Below are 15415 nucleotides of genomic sequence, written 5' to 3' on the forward strand. Positions count from 1 at the left end.
GTTCGTATTTATTTGTTCTGGTCAAAACTACAGGATTTTAATCACGCCTCTTCTCTGATATTTATCTTTGTCTTCTTTCTTCCACACTAATAACCCTTATTCTTCAGAGCACACAGGATGATAAAATATGGATACTACTCCCTAATATCCCTGAAAATAAATTTTTTAAATAATAACTTTTTTGCACATGCTTTCCCCATTCTATTTAAAAAATTAGTTAAACTATTTCTGCATGTCAGCATGTGGCAATTAGATAATATACTCTTCTTTTAACCCTTAATCTTGGAGGGAGGGTATAGCTCAGTAGTAGAGTGCATGCCTAGCATGCATGAGGTCCTAGGTTCAGTCCCCAGTACCTCTGTTAAAAATAAATAAATAAACTTAATTATCTCCCCCCAAAACAAGCAAAAACCACGAAGAATTGTTATATTAAAAAAATTAATCTTAGTTCTGTAGGTAATGAATTTGTATTTAAAGCTCACCACTCACTCACTAGTCCTTAGGTTGATATTTCTCTAGTTGTCTTGTCTAAAGCCCATTCTGTAGTAGACTCCTCAGAAAAGGGCTTATGGAAGCATTACTCCCTGAGTTCTTGCATGCTGATAAGTGCGTGCCTTTGTACTTGAAAGACAGTTTTTTCCGACATGAAGTTCACATCTTCTTTCCTTGAATATTTTAAATATACTACCATTATTCTTCTGAGAGAGTTTCTCTCAAAATTTGATGGTGCTCCAATTTTCTTTCCTTTTTTAATTTAGTTCTTTTTTGACTACATGTGCAAAGGATTCTTTGAAGTTTAGTCATTTTATTACAGTATATCCTGGTATTAGTCATTCTTAGTCACTGTTCTCAGGTAACGTGATATGCTCTTTCAATATGTAGTTTCAGATCTTTATTTTTGAAAGTTTTGAATTATTTTTATTTGCCAAGTTTTTAATATCCTATTGCTTGAATTTTTCCTTACCCAGGTCTCCTCTTATCCATGTATTAGATCTTAGCTTGTCTTTAATATTTATTTTCTCTTGAATTCTTTTCATAAACTCTTTCTCTTTTAATAGCTTTTATTAAGCTATAATTCATATACCATACAATTCACCCACATAAGTGTATAATTTAGTGATTTTTGGTATATTACATTGCTAATTTTTTTAAAATTGTGGTAACATATAACAGAATTTGCCAATTTAACTGTTTTAAAGTGTATTTTTAAGTGGTATTAATTATATTCACAATGTTGTACAACTATCACTGTTAAGCAGTATCTCCCCATTCTCCTTTCCTTAGCGCCTGGTAACCTCTGATCTAATTTCTGTTTCAGAATTTGCATATCTTGGTACCTTATATAAGTGGGATCATGCAGTATGTGACATTTTTTGCCTGGTTTTGTTCGCTTAGCATGTTGTCAAGGTTCATCCATGTAGCATGTGCCAGAACTTCATTCCTTTTTGTGACTAATACTCCATTTTATGTATGTAGCACATTTTCCTTACTTTTTAAAAATTTTTATGGAGCGACCAACTGTGAATGATGATGTGGTTCACAATGTAATTGTGTAAAGGAGATCAAATATGAACCGCAGGCAGGATGAAACCATAATCTCTCTAGAGCAGAAATCCCTGAACTTTTTCTGTCAAGGGTCAGGTAGTAAATATTTTAGGTTTTTGCAGTGTATACGTGGCCTCTGCTGACTATCTGTGGGGTTTTTTTCCCCTTCCTTTCTTCCTCAAACTGTTCTTAAGCTTAGGAGCCTCAGGCCAGATTTGGTCTATAGGCCTGATTTACAAGTCTCTGACTCAAGAGGCAAAGCTCTCAAACTGGATTTGGCTCCTAGTTTTTGTTTGTTTGTTTTGTTTGTTTGAAAATCTTACTGAGATTATTGTAGATTCTCATGAGGTTATAATAGATAGTACGGAGAAATTCCTTGTACACCAGTGCCTCCAATGGTAACATTTTACAAAATTGTACTATAGTGTAATATCACAACCAGATGGGGGAGGATATAGCTCAGTGGTAGAGCACATGCTTAGCAAGCACAGGGTCTTGGGTTCAATCCACAGTGCCGCCTCCAAAAATAAATAAATAAATAAACTTAATCCCCTCGCCCCGACAAGCACAACCGGGATACAATTCACCATATTTTATTCAGATGTCTCTAAGGTCTTGGATGGGATACTGATCGGTCCATATAGGATATTGGTTATTGTTTTTCACTTGAAATTATTGCCAGAATTTAAATACTTACAGATTTTGATGAAAGTGCTGACCCCCACCAGTTTCTCTTGAGTGAAAGGATGTGGTAACACTGTCCTTTGTTACTCTCTGCACGGCAGCAGGCAGCTGGACGTGAGGAGTGAGGGCCTTAGAAGAAACATCATTCCAGGAAGGTGCAGCCTGTTCTCTGAACCTCCTCAGCAGCAAGCAGATGTGCTTTACAATGTGTTTAACATGTGTTAACGTGAGGAAACCATGTCAGAGTCATGTTTTAATTCCACTGTAGTGAGGTGATTTATTTTGTAATTATAATGAAATAACCTAACACCATCTGGATAGATCACAGTGACCTAAACTGTAAGTTTGAGTGTTTCACATTAGCTAATAAAAATTTTTAAATGTAGTTTTCATGTTAACTATTACTTTATAGACTTTGCAGTAATTATATAAACTGTTTCAAATCATCACAAGTAAAAGACTGAGATCTTTAATATCCATGAAAAGAAACGTAAAAGGCCAAGTCCTTTGATCAGTGTAAGAAATGCCTTACTAAGTAGCCTAAGTAGCTTAGCAGATGATTTATTTTGTAGAGGAGCTGAAAAAAACCTTTACTTTGAAACTTTTTTTTTTCTTCAGTTTTGCTCCAGAGATTATTGCGTAGAAATTGTTCATCATTCTTTACAAGAGATACTAATTTTCCAGTCATATTTTTCCTTGAGTTAAATACAGCTTTTTACAACTCTTTCCTCTTAGAATTTTTTTTAAGTAAAACAAGTTCCATCGTTTGTCTAATGCATCCTTTTCTTCCATTTTTGCATCATATTTATGTATCATTTTTCAACATTGGCTTTCTCCTGTTACAGCGTTACTGTTTAGAGATTGATTTGTCATGTGGTGTTGCCCCCTCACGGGGCCACAGGAACAGGGAGTGGTGCTGCTGGGTGAGGTGGGTTCAGAGGTCTGGGTGATCAGAATCCTTATCTTTGAGGTTATATTTCATTGTAACTTAAAGGAGAGTAACATACAGTAGGGGTAAAATTATTTTCCTGTGAAGACCATTCATGCCCACTACCTATATTCTTACCTCGTATCTCTTAGGGGCTGTGAGTCCAGTTTCATGGACTAGAAGAAGCAAAATTATCTTCACAGAACATTTGTGCTTTAAAGCTTATTCAACACAATTTTCTAAAGGAAATCTTGGCCCTTAATGTATTCAGCCTACCTCAGAGCTAAGGTCCATCAGCCTTCACTTTGGTGAGACCTTGTTTAACTCAGTTACACAGCAGGTGTCATCCTTTCTTCAGAGTTATGCATTTACGGAATCATTTGGTGTTACAATCTTTCAGAGCGTTATATTTGCTGATGTGATGGTGCAGAAAACAAGCTTGTCTTAAAATGTGCATATTGAATCTTTATGTTTTCTCACCTTTTTTTTTAATAGATAAGAAATAACAAGAAAACTGCCATTTTAGTTAAAGAAGTGAACCCTAAAAAGAAGCTTTTCTTAGTTTATAGACCAAATACTGGAAAACAGCTAAAATTAGAAATTTATGCTGATCTAAAAAAGAAATATAAGAAGGTACTTTTTTCATTTGTACATTATGCTATGTATGAGTACTTGTTTTATAATAATACATTGAAACTATGTGTTTATATATAATTATTTTGTCAGTTTTTCCTGTTTAAAGACTGAAATATTTTCAGAAAAATTTTAAGTCTTGTTACATTAATAGCCCAGTCTTAATGTTATCAACCATTAGGAAACTTACAATTATTTGAAATAGCTTATGTGGTCAGAAAAGGAGACTTCTAGTGCTAACTACAAAAATCAGAATTTTTTAAATAAAGGGAAGGTGCGCAAGACTGAAATTTCTTCTGCCAACTCTTGGTTTTATTGTGAACTACCATGTTTCTATTTTGCAATGATTTCTAGAAAAACAGTGAATGTTAAGAATGAAAAATTCCTAACAATAATTACTATGTTGTTATTACCTTATATTATTATTATTTCTAGCCATTTCACTTGAAAACAAATGTAATTAACTTGGCTATTTGAAAATTTCATTACGTAAGAGGAACCTCGTGGCAGAACTTTATCAATAGCATTCAAATACAAGCAGTGGCAGGGGCCAGTTTCTCTGTAGAGTCAATTTTAAGTTTGCTTTAGAGACCAAATTAGGCAGCCAGTTTGCTTAAAACAATACTGTTCAGTGAGATTTTTGTCTTATTTTCACAGGTGGTCTCAGATGATGCCCTGGTCCACTGGTTAGATCAGTATAATTCGTCTGCAGATACTTGTACTCATGCTTATTGGTTAGTATTTTCATTTTTCTCACCATATATTCCAAAGTGTAATCAAGATTTCATTTAAACACCCCTTCACTTTTGAGCTGTCTGTCCCTTCAGATAAGCACATGAGCAGATTATCAATTGCTAGGTATTGTTCCTTCAAGCCGAGGTACTTGGTGGAAGTCTGGAGAACACACACTGTTTGAGGTTTCCCCTCTGCTCTTCACTGGTGCTGTGTTACTTCCAGCCAGCTGTTGTCCGCCAGCAAGGACTTAGCTGTCATTCTTAGGGTTGAGACTTTTTCCTTCTCCTCTCCTTTCCTCCCTTTATTTTTTGTTCCCTTTTTTTTTTTTAAGCTTTTTTATTGATGTCCCAAATCAGTTATATTTTTAAGAGTAGGGAACTTCTAGGAAACCATGGAGGTGCCTCAGGTAGCTAACAGCACTAGCACACCGTGTTGCTGGGCTCTGGAGCTGATCTTTCTGTGTCACTAGGTTGGCCAGAGGTGTTCTCACGTCATTGTGTTCATGTCAGGGCGTTTTAAATGCAGTATCTGGCCCGCTTTCTGAAAAGTGATATAGGATATAGATGACTTTTAGCTAGGTTTTTGTGTAGACACATGTAGGAAGATAAATTTGCTTTGATATTAGCAAGGTTTTGGTGGTGTTTAATTTTAGGAGTAAGTGCTGTTGGAAATTAACTTAAGAAGAGCCTTTAAGGTAACGTATGTAAAAAGTTAGCACACAAAGGTCCTCTCTGAAACATTTGCTTTGGGTTTTAGCAAAGCCCCTAATACTATGTATTAAATTCATCTTGAATTAATAGTGGAAAGACATTTTTTATTGATGAATTATGAAAATAATTTGAATTATAAAATTTTAATGTCTCCTCGTTTTTCACAATTTTAAGAAATTTTAAGTATGATTTTATTTGTTTGTTTGCTGAGGCCTTTCCCACTTACCTGATTTAGAACAATTTATTGGTGGTTTAACACTACAGAAATAATTGGCAGGATTACTTTATAAGCTGGCACTAATACAGTCAACTAACTGATATTAGAATGACAAATGTTTAAATGGATATCAAAACCAATAAGTCAGCCCTTCTAGAGGGAGTCAGACCCCAGAAATAACTGTAATTTTAAAATCAGTAGTGACACCTTAAATTGGAAAGGATAATCCAGTCCGTCAAAAGGGTTACAATGTCAGAAACTGTCAGTAAAGGCAAATGACCGTAGGGCATTTTCTATTTGGAATTGGGGTAGACCTTGCAGGCTTTTTATGCGTGTTTGTGTTTGTATGCATATATTTTTTCCTGTTGTCCATTCTAGGCGTGGCAATTGCAAGAAAGCGAGCTTGGGATTAGTTTGTGAAATAGGTCTTCGTTGCCGCACTTACTATGTACTATGTGGCTCAGTACTGAGCGTCTGGACAAAGGTTGAGGGTGTTCTAGCATCTGTCAGCGGCACCAACGTGAAAATGCAGATAGTTCGGCTAAGGACAGACGACGGACAGCGGGTTGTAGGTGAGTCTTTTTTTTTTTTTTTTTTTTTTTTTTTTGAGTGGGGGTTGTTGAGCTGTGAGAAAAAAAATCAGATCCTGTTTTTTTATTTTGTTTCTTGCATCTTAGAATCTTAGCATCTATTCCAGTGGTGGGATGGAGCTTGCTTTATGTGTTCTTAAAAGGTCAATGAGTAGGTATGCTTTTGAATGGGCGTTGTTGATTCTGGCTGAAGTTCTGCCATGGCGGTTTGTTTTATGCTGCTCTCAGCTGCTCTCGCTCGGCTTCCTCACCGTTGCCGGCTGTGCAGGCTCCCTGGTGTGAAGACTAAGCTCGGCCTCTTGCCCAGGGTTCTCGGAGACCCATTGCTTACTTCCATTGAGCCCCATTGGCACAATGGCACTCAAAGCCGCTGTGCGCGGAGGATGGGCTGGCGTCCGGTGGGGGGCAAGGGCAGACCGGACTAGCTGTTCCCACCATTGCCTCAGTTACAGGCTTCACAGGAACCCATCCAGTTACTGCACTTGCCCTGTTGCTTTGTCTTAGTTCCTTTTGCAGCAGTCTCCCCTCGGTATCATGGGTTGCACATTGGTAGCTTGTGGGCTAAAGTTAGTCCATGAACATTTTTTTGACCCTCAGGTATTTCTGGTTGCAAGATTTTATTTGAATTAGTTGCTAACATTTAAAAATCAAAAGACTGGATTTCTATTTTTTTAAAAAAGAGAAAAACACACCGAGCAGCTTGGAACATTGATCCCCTATCCCCACATGAGAGGAGTTAAAGTTTCCTTACCCAGGCCATGTACTCTCCGGTTTGCTAACATCCGCACTTTGCCACTTAGAAGTTACTGCTTCAGTAAGCATTTGAATTTGCAACTGCTATTCTGTAGTCTCTTTGGTACATTAGTACATGCCAGAGAGGGTGGTATTGGCATACATTTGTAGAGCTGCAAAGACAGTAGATGGGAAGGCACTGTGCTTGCCCTTCTGTGGCTCCAGCAAGAAGGTGGTGTTCACTAGACACAAGCCTGCGCTCAGGTGTTTGTGGGTAATGCTGCTGAGGAATCGGTTAACTTCTGAAGGGGCTAGTTCAGGTGTTAGGTATTCATTTAGTTTTTGTATGGAATGTTGTTCATTAAACTTAATATTATGCCTCATTTGGAATCTGCTGTGAAGCTGTAAAATGCTGTATGGTTTTTCCTGTTTGCAGCCTTTATAGGTTCTTACTTCTAATTACAGGTTTGATCATTCCTGCAAATTGCGTGTCTCCTCTTATAAATCTCCTGTCAACTTCGGACCAGTCGCAACAGCTTGCAGTCCAACAGAAACAGCTCTGGCAGCAGCGTCACCCCCAGAGCATCGCCAACTTGAGCAACGCGTAAGAACAGACAGGTTTCAACATGGATGTGTCTGACGTGCTGTTGAAGCATATCATTTGCATAAAAATCAGGGACAGTTTCCAAAGAATTATAATTTTTTTTTCAGTTGTGCTCTCTCTAGTTAATTTTTTTGGGAATGAGGACAAACCTGGAATAGCTAGCAAAACTGCAAATCAGCAGTGCCGACGGTGGTACACGTGTCTTTCCTTTTGCTTTTCCCGTGGTACTTCCCGGATGCTTTTACTTTGGGTGAGCAGAGGGGTATGTACGCGTGTGTGTCAGTCTGTCTGTCTGTCTGTTAGTTTGTTAAAGGCTACGAGCCACAATTGGTTTAAAAATGCTTGGAACTTCCCAAACTGGCTTTACTTTTGTGTTAAACAGTGCTCAGGGTTAATGCAGTTCACCCACGGCATTGCTGTGGGCCTTTCTCCCGGATGCATGTGTTTTGAGTCTATAATAGAGAAAATATATATTGGTTTCCTTTTCCAACTTATTAAAACAATAGGTTTATTAAAGCATGCAATGAAAGGTTGCATATCATGCATTCAGGTTCTTTTCTAGTTTTTGTTCTGACAGTGCATGTCTTTGAAAGCATGCGTAAACAAGATTAACACAGAAGTCAAGTAAGGAGAGAGACATTTGTAGATGTACAGCATTGGTTATTGCATTTTTATAGTGTTTATACCTGGGTATTGCTTCAAACCCTGCTAAATCCCCTGCCCCCATTCTCCCTGCCCCAGGTTTCTTGTCAAGGTAATGAGTACATACATTTTCTGTGATATAATGCTTAAAAGTTAATTTTAATGTATTAATAGTATTCCTAATGTGTGCTGCAAAAATGGCTACAAGCCTGCTTTTCTTAAAATTACATTTTTTCTTAACTTAAAGATAGTTTTAGAAAGAAGTACAAATTGGCTTCCATCTTGCAAACAGTCTTTTTTTTTAACTTCATTATCTTAATTTGCTTTGTCACTCGTAAAAATGGAAAACATACTTGAGTTGTAAACTAGACAATGAGGAAACACTTGAGGCTTCTGCTGTATGTTTATTTCTTGTGTTATTGTTGTTACCCAGTAACTTGAATATCGTTTAATGTGTTGTAAGACATTGTAGAGTTTATCTCAAGCTGTTAAAAATGGTAATGTACAAATGTGAATAGACACTTATCTATAACATGGGTAAGTTTTGTTTCGCCTATAATAGATGTTTATAAAAACAAGTGAGGGGACAATTGGTCTTTTTGTTTCCTTGTTTTCTCCCTTTCTTTCTTTTCTTTTTTTTTTTTTTTTTTTTTTTTTTTTGCTTGCACAGGTTGCACTATTGAAAAATTGAGATTGTATAAATCTGGTCAAAAGCTGCAAGACACCACACTCTTGTAGATGTCAAATAAAAAGTTGTTATACTAACCAGAAGTGGACTCTTGTTTAGGCCTCACCACCTTCAGCAGTAGTCTGTGACGGGGATGCTGCCGGACTTGCGTGTTCTCAACATTCCAGGTAGCCCTGTATTTTGGCTTAAAACCTACCCCTCAGAATTAAAGTGGTGTTGAGGAGTGGGTAAGATGATAGTATTTTTGAATGTTTTTCAAGTTGAACTGTTCTCCTTTGTTACTTTTTAACTTCTGGCAGAATCAGGTGAGATACAAAGTGATGGGAAAGCTAGGGCTCTTATCCTCTTGTGTTTCTTCAAGCCTGAGTTTGGTTATTTCAGGCTTACCATACATTTTCTTTCTTTGGATTTATTTATTCTTGATGCCTAAAAGAACAAATTGAGAATAATTTCTGTTCTTTGGCATATTTTGCCCAGTGGATGCAACTTTTATCCTCAATCTAGTCCTTGTATCTCAGGCAGTAATCCTTAGGAGTATCAACCAATGTCCCTTGTTAGGGCCACTAGACCCAGCTGACGGCCCAGAGCAGAACTGTCCATCTGAACGAGAACTTCCCAGTTAGTTCTATTTTTAAATCGGGAGGCAAAGCAGCTCCCATCAATGCCCTGAGGTGAAATAGAGCTGTGGAGGGGAGGCCTGACGAAGTAGCTCCCTCCCGTGAGACAAATGGCAGGGTTGGGGAAGGTAGACTTGGCCCAACTTCCCTTTTTTATGTTGAGAAATACCTTTTTTTAGCAGGTTATGTTTTTTTCCAAGCAGCATCAATATGAGGATTGTTTGACATGCAATTAGTTGACCTGCACGATTTGTGATGTAATGTTTGCTCTTGGAATAGCTGTCTTGATACAAAGGGGCATGTGTATGTTCTGTCCTTTGTAGAACAGCTTTGTTTTACTTTTTTAAAAAAGGTCCAGAAATAAGGCCTCTGGAAACTGAGAGTAGACCTCAGAAATGCCACCAGTGTGACAGATGGGGGAGCTGAGGAGCTTCGTGCCCATGCTCGTCATGGGGCGGTGTGCGTGTGAGCACTGGGAGCCTCTGTCCATCCCCCTCTCAGGAGGTGAACATAATGACCTTTACACTGTGCCCTTATCTAAGTCAGCAAGTTTAGGTTGGCCAAAAATGGGAAAACCCAGCATTCAAGGTCCTCCCCTGTCAAAAAAATCGAGTCTCAACAACAGCTAACTTCTGTCAACCAGATCCTGTATTTCAGGATCTGAATGCCACATCTGAACCCAGGGGCCTTGTCGAACCTGACTTGAGTCTGCTTGGCCCCTGCAATGCCTTTTCTCCCTTTTTAGCAATATGACTCTGAGCACAAAGATTTGATTGTAAATCATGGTAGTGCTTTCAGCATTTACAGAGCTGATTGTACTGAAACCACTTTCCCAGCTCATAGCTGCTCAGATGGCGTCCTGGGCGGTGGGCAGGGGATTAGTGTTCCCCGATTGAGCATCCTCCATACCACAAGGTCTCTATCTGCAGTTCAGTGGGATTGTCCAAATATGTATCAATGATGTGAACTCCAAAAAGTGTTTATAAGGTATTTTTTAATACAACTTGATCAAAAAGTAATTATCTTAAGCAGTTTTCCCTTTTTGCTGCTAAATTGCAGATACGTTCTTCAGTATCTTTTCTTTACATTTGTATGTAAGTTAGCAAGAACCTGTATCCAAAGCAACGTAGTTTGTGTGTATGTATATATATATATATTTATTCCAGTCGAATTAGCACTTCAGAAACCTTTTTTTTTGAGTTGCAACAGTAAACCTTTTATTTTGCTTCATCTGTAAAGGTAAAAGTTCTACATTACTAAGCCCTGGGGGAGTGTATTTTAGATGCAAATTTTTCTGGCTGTAGCCCTGGGGGCATTCACTTGCTAATCTCCATGTGATGCTATCAGAACAACTTCTAACAGGCATGACGAGAAAGGGTACCCAGACAGCGTTTACAGTTGTATAATGGGAGTCTTCCCCCAGCCCCCTCCCCTTTGCAATTTAGCAGGAGGGAAAAAAGCAATAGGTCAGAAATGATTGATGCCTCTCAATGTATGAAAGTAGGAGCAGAGGGAAAATATTTCCCCCTTGGGTCCTTTTCTTGATTAGCTGTTAAGGGGAAGGTCCCTATCCAGATACTCTCATTCTGCAAGTGTACCTGAATGCTCTTTGATAGTTTCTAAGAATGGTGCTACACAGGAGTCACTGCTGAGCTGGGATCCAGGTGACAGATGTTTGCTTAGCACAGGCATCCCGATGACAAAGGCAGCCGTTGGATAGTGGTCATTTGTTGGCTGCCCTTCCTCTGTCTGTGGTCTCCTTGGCTAACACCACGTCCATGCACGCGCACTGTGCACGCTTTGCTGCTGGAATGTGCAGCAAGCAGTCCATGTCGTGGCTGCAGCTGGGAGCAAAAACCGTTTGTAAAGGTTTCGCACTGGATGCCAATTGTCTAATGCAAAGGCAGTGTCTTTAAGGGCATGTAAGTGAAGGAAACACGTCTACATACCTGCACCTCGAGCTAGCTAGTGATTTTTTTCTGAGTATTTGAGGTGAAATCCAAAACCCATCTTCTGATTTTATGCTGTACTTAAATATATGTACATAATGTGTATATACAGGAATGTTGAGTTCTTTGGAATTCTGAATGTAAATATTTCTTGTAAATTGGGACCCCGTCCACTTGTCTCTCTGCCCTCCTCCCTTCAGTCAGTCCTATTTATTCTTTTCTTGACTTCCCATAGGGTCTTCTTATAATTTTTTTTTAATGTAGAAACATATGAGAAACTTCTTAGTTGAATTTGTTCACGTGTATTTTAGAATTCAGTTTTGCATCTTTACTATAAAATTCCTATATCTCTTGTGTTAATATTTTTCAACATGCCTAATTGTGTTTTGCATTTTTATTGCAGATTTTTACTGTGTGCAATGCATTGTACTGGGGGGGTACTTGAGTGCAATTTCTGATACTGTCATTATATGACTAGTTATGCTCATTTATGTTGCTCTTTGGAAGCTATAGTGAGCCTGATGTTTTCACCTAAAAATATTTGTTCCTAAGACTTCCTTTAAGCTCCTCTAACTTCTTCAGTGCATTTGGGATCAAACTTAGCTCTTCAGTAAACCCAGCTTGTTCCTACCCTTGCAAATTTTTGAGGCCTGCACCAAATCCTTCATACTTGTGGCTCTCCAGCTGAGAGGAAGGTCTTGCAGATCTGAACAGTGACTTATGGCCTGCTGCTGCTGCAAATTTTGCCTTCTTAACAAGTTGGGCCTGTACTTTTAACCTGCAGAATAATAATCAGAAACTTACTTTGCAGTGAGCACAGGTAATCTGCTTCTGTTTGCACCAGTTAAGGATATTTATAGCAGGTACAGAGATAGGCCTGGTACATGCTGGTGTCTATACTGACAGGTGACATTAGAGAATGTCCTTTAAGGACAGTTGTCCTCCAAAACAGAGCAACACAACTGTCGTGGAGGCTTCCATGAGCCTTCAGCCCAGGGGCTGATTCTGTGCTGAGGGCAGACCAGGCAGTTACCTGCGGAGGGACTGGCCAATAGGCTCCTCTGACCTGCTCTGGCCCCCAGTGTACGCGGAATTGATCTTGACTAGAGCAGCCGTGAAGCTGGGAGCTGAGCTGGGTTAGGCATTCTTCACCAGTAGATTAGTGTGGCCAGTGGGGCAGACCCAGGCATGGCTCACAGAAGTGGTGGTGATCGTCACCCGGGGGGCAAACATTGCATTTTTAATTACAGATTTTGCACTTCTAGGAAAATGTTCTTCCATGACTTTCAGGAAAGATAGCTGAGAGTATCTCTTAGGACTTTCATTCATGTACACATTTCATTACTATTCAACTTGGTAGACTTGTTAAAATTTAAAAGTTGTCTGCCTTTAGTAAGCCTCGGGGACCTAATTTGTCATGGAGTCGGGCCTGTCAGGGATGAGCTCCGGTAGGAAGCCTTGTCCCAGCCCACCCTGCTCTGCGTTCCTCCTCTGAGGGCCCGTGGAGCCGTTGGCCTGAGCGTTTGCAGCAGCAGCTGTCAGGGCACCGTCAGGTTGGTGCGGGGCCCAGCAAGGGACGCCGCCTGGAAGAAGGCACATCAGGCCTTCCAGGGGCCGAGGGTCAGCCTGCCCGCCCCTGAGGGCGAACTCCCCGGCTTTCCCGCCCACCCTGCCATGAGGGCCTTTCTTGCCGTGACAGTATTTGTGGCACTGAAGAGGATAAAGAAGCTTGAGCCTTCTTTCTGACTTCTGCTTTATGGGGCAGAGAGCTTTTTTTCTACGTAGCACATTGCAGTCTCACAGCCATCAGAAAAAAAATCATCCTGTTCATGGTTTATACTGAATTTGCAAACTACTGATATTATTTTTCAATAACCACTTGTATCTACCATCAACCATGAGAGGAGGGAAGAGGTACGCTGTATCTCTGCAATAAAACTTTTGCCAGGTTCTACCTCTGCTGAGCAAAGGATACTTTTATACGTAGGCATAGATCTTCCTCCTTTAGTAATCTGACATGGTGCATCTTGAGACAACATGATGGAATCCAAAGACAATTTGAAACAAAGGTGGATGTAAACTTTTGGTTGTTTTTGTTTTCATTCTCTTTTTTAAAATCTCTTTTTATATTGCTACTCTGTTTTGAATGTCCGTCAGTGTATGAAGGGTACGCACTGTTCTGATGATCCTGCACTGCTTCGTTCAGCCTTCCGTGGTAGCACAGTACCAAGTGTCCAGGAACGACTGTTCTGACCATTTTGATATGTAACTTTAAAAATTGGGTCTCATGCAATAAAACTGTATTGGCTGCATTTAGCGAGGTTTACCCTTGCGAGTAAAAATGCTCTACCATGAAGCGTAACAAATTCTGTATTTAGTTTGTTGTTGTTGTTGTTGTTTTTTGATTTTTGTTTTTCTGTTTTCTTTTTCTTTTTTTGTAAAAATTCTTAAATAAATTAAAATGGCTAATCTGCTGCTTCTCTCTGTGTTTTCTTTGTCCGGGTTCTGAGCACCCATTTGAGCTGTGTCAGGGTCACACCGTGCTCACCTGAAAAGCTTCTGAACGCTGGGGGTCGGACTTTTTTATGCCGGCAATGTATTTAGAATGAATTCTAGAAGACTTCTCACCACGGGGATAAAATGGAACCGGGCATGTGTTAGAGCAAAAAATGCGTGCACGGCTGCGTAGCTCCAGTTGGCTGTGGGCCGCGTGGAGGGCCACCCCCCCTGCGCCCCCGGCCCGCGCCGCCGTGGGGTGTCCCCCCGAAGGGCGCTGCGAAGCGGGTAGCCTCGGGTATTGGGAGCCTGGGGTATACAGCTATTTCATTCATTCCAGGTGTTAAGCAGCCATCCATCCTGTGCATCCAAGATGAGAGCTGTGTGTATGAAGAAACAAACTGCTGCAGACAACTTACAAGCCAGTCACTGCTGAGTGCTGTCCGTGTTCCTTTCCGTGGTCCTCAATCCTCTAGTTTTCAGATGAAGTTACTTGGCTCATAAGCTATGAAAAAAGCCTTTTGGATTCTAGTTTTTGCAGAATTGGTCCTTGTATTTAATATTTATTCAACAACTGTTTAATAAGCGACTGCTGTGTGTCTAGCATGGGGCCACATGCTGTCCCCAGTGGTGTCCCTCATGGGCAGTGATTCTGAAATCAGGGGCAGCAAACAAGTGAGCAAGTTAGGGTTCCGGGGTGGTGGGGGATGGGAAGAGAGCGTCAGGAGTGCCGGCGGGCCTGAGGGTGGGGCCCTGGCAGTGACTGGCCAGCGCACGGGCACCAGCCTGCCCTGAGCACGGAGCTCGGGCTCACCCCTAGAGAAGCAACAGCTGGCCGAGAGGTCTAGTCAGCTCCTTGCGCTGGACTTGGGGAGCCAGAGAATTCGGGAATAAACGGGAGAGAAGACACCACGGGACACCCAGAACAGTGACTAGCTAGATCCCTTAGCCCCGTGAGTGTGAGGGAGCGGTTAAATCTCCCGCCCCCGTGCCCTGTGGCCCTGTCTCACTCGACAGATGTGGAGACAGGCCCAGAAGTCAGGGAACCCGCAAGGGGCAGTCTGTCCCCCGGACCCAGACAGGCATTTCGGATGTTCAGAGCATGGCTTGCTTATGAGTCTTCTCTGTGTGGAGTTGGAGATGCTTGAGAGAATCATATTCAATTTGTAGCCTGAAATGCTTATGGGAATTTTATCAAATTTGCAAATGGTGTTAACATCTAGGGGAATTTAGTCTGCCAAATACACGAGATAATTGAGCATTAATTGAAGAACAAGTGAAAGAGAAGTGTTTTACATTTTAACTAAAATTTTACAAAAATATTTGTAAGTTGAGCATTAACTGAAAGGAAGCTTGTTTTTAAATATATGACCTTAATAAATTGAGTATTAATTTGAATAAGAAATGAGAGGCCACACTTCATATGGAGCTGCCACCATCCCCACTGAGTTTTTTGTTGTGGTTCCAGTTTGCTTTGACCTGTTCCCTTCAGTGTTTTATCTCCACTCAAGTCTGCTTTCAGCCTCACAGTGTGTTCCCCTGGGTCTCCGCACACTGGGGCCTCACTGTTCTTTGCAGAGGGGTGGGGTGGGGTGGGGGCAGTCCTGTGCCTTGTGGGGTGTTTAGGAGCCTCCCTGCATCCACC

The 15415-nt window shown here is 40.5% G+C and overlaps 1 protein-coding gene across 6 annotated transcripts in view; it reads left to right on the plus strand.

Annotated features, from left to right (window-relative positions):
* Positions 1 to 13748, plus strand: part of SBNO1 (strawberry notch homolog 1) — a 50222-nt gene extending 36474 nt beyond the window's left edge. For all 6 annotated transcript variants that reach the window (XM_074356648.1, XM_074356646.1, XM_074356645.1 and 3 more), the window contains 4 exons: positions 3653 to 3790; positions 4448 to 4524; positions 5831 to 6024; positions 7240 to 13748. In XM_074356648.1, the coding sequence (XP_074212749.1) occupies positions 3653 to 3790; positions 4448 to 4524; positions 5831 to 6024; positions 7240 to 7382 (552 nt within the window). In that variant the 3' untranslated portion in view covers positions 7383 to 13748. The remainder of the gene's footprint in view (positions 1 to 3652; positions 3791 to 4447; positions 4525 to 5830; positions 6025 to 7239) is intronic.
* Positions 13749 to 15415: the final 1667 nt, after the last annotated feature.

This window comes from Camelus bactrianus, chromosome 32 (genome assembly GCF_048773025.1).
Source record: "Camelus bactrianus isolate YW-2024 breed Bactrian camel chromosome 32, ASM4877302v1, whole genome shotgun sequence".
NCBI classification, from domain to species: domain Eukaryota; kingdom Metazoa; phylum Chordata; class Mammalia; order Artiodactyla; family Camelidae; genus Camelus; species Camelus bactrianus.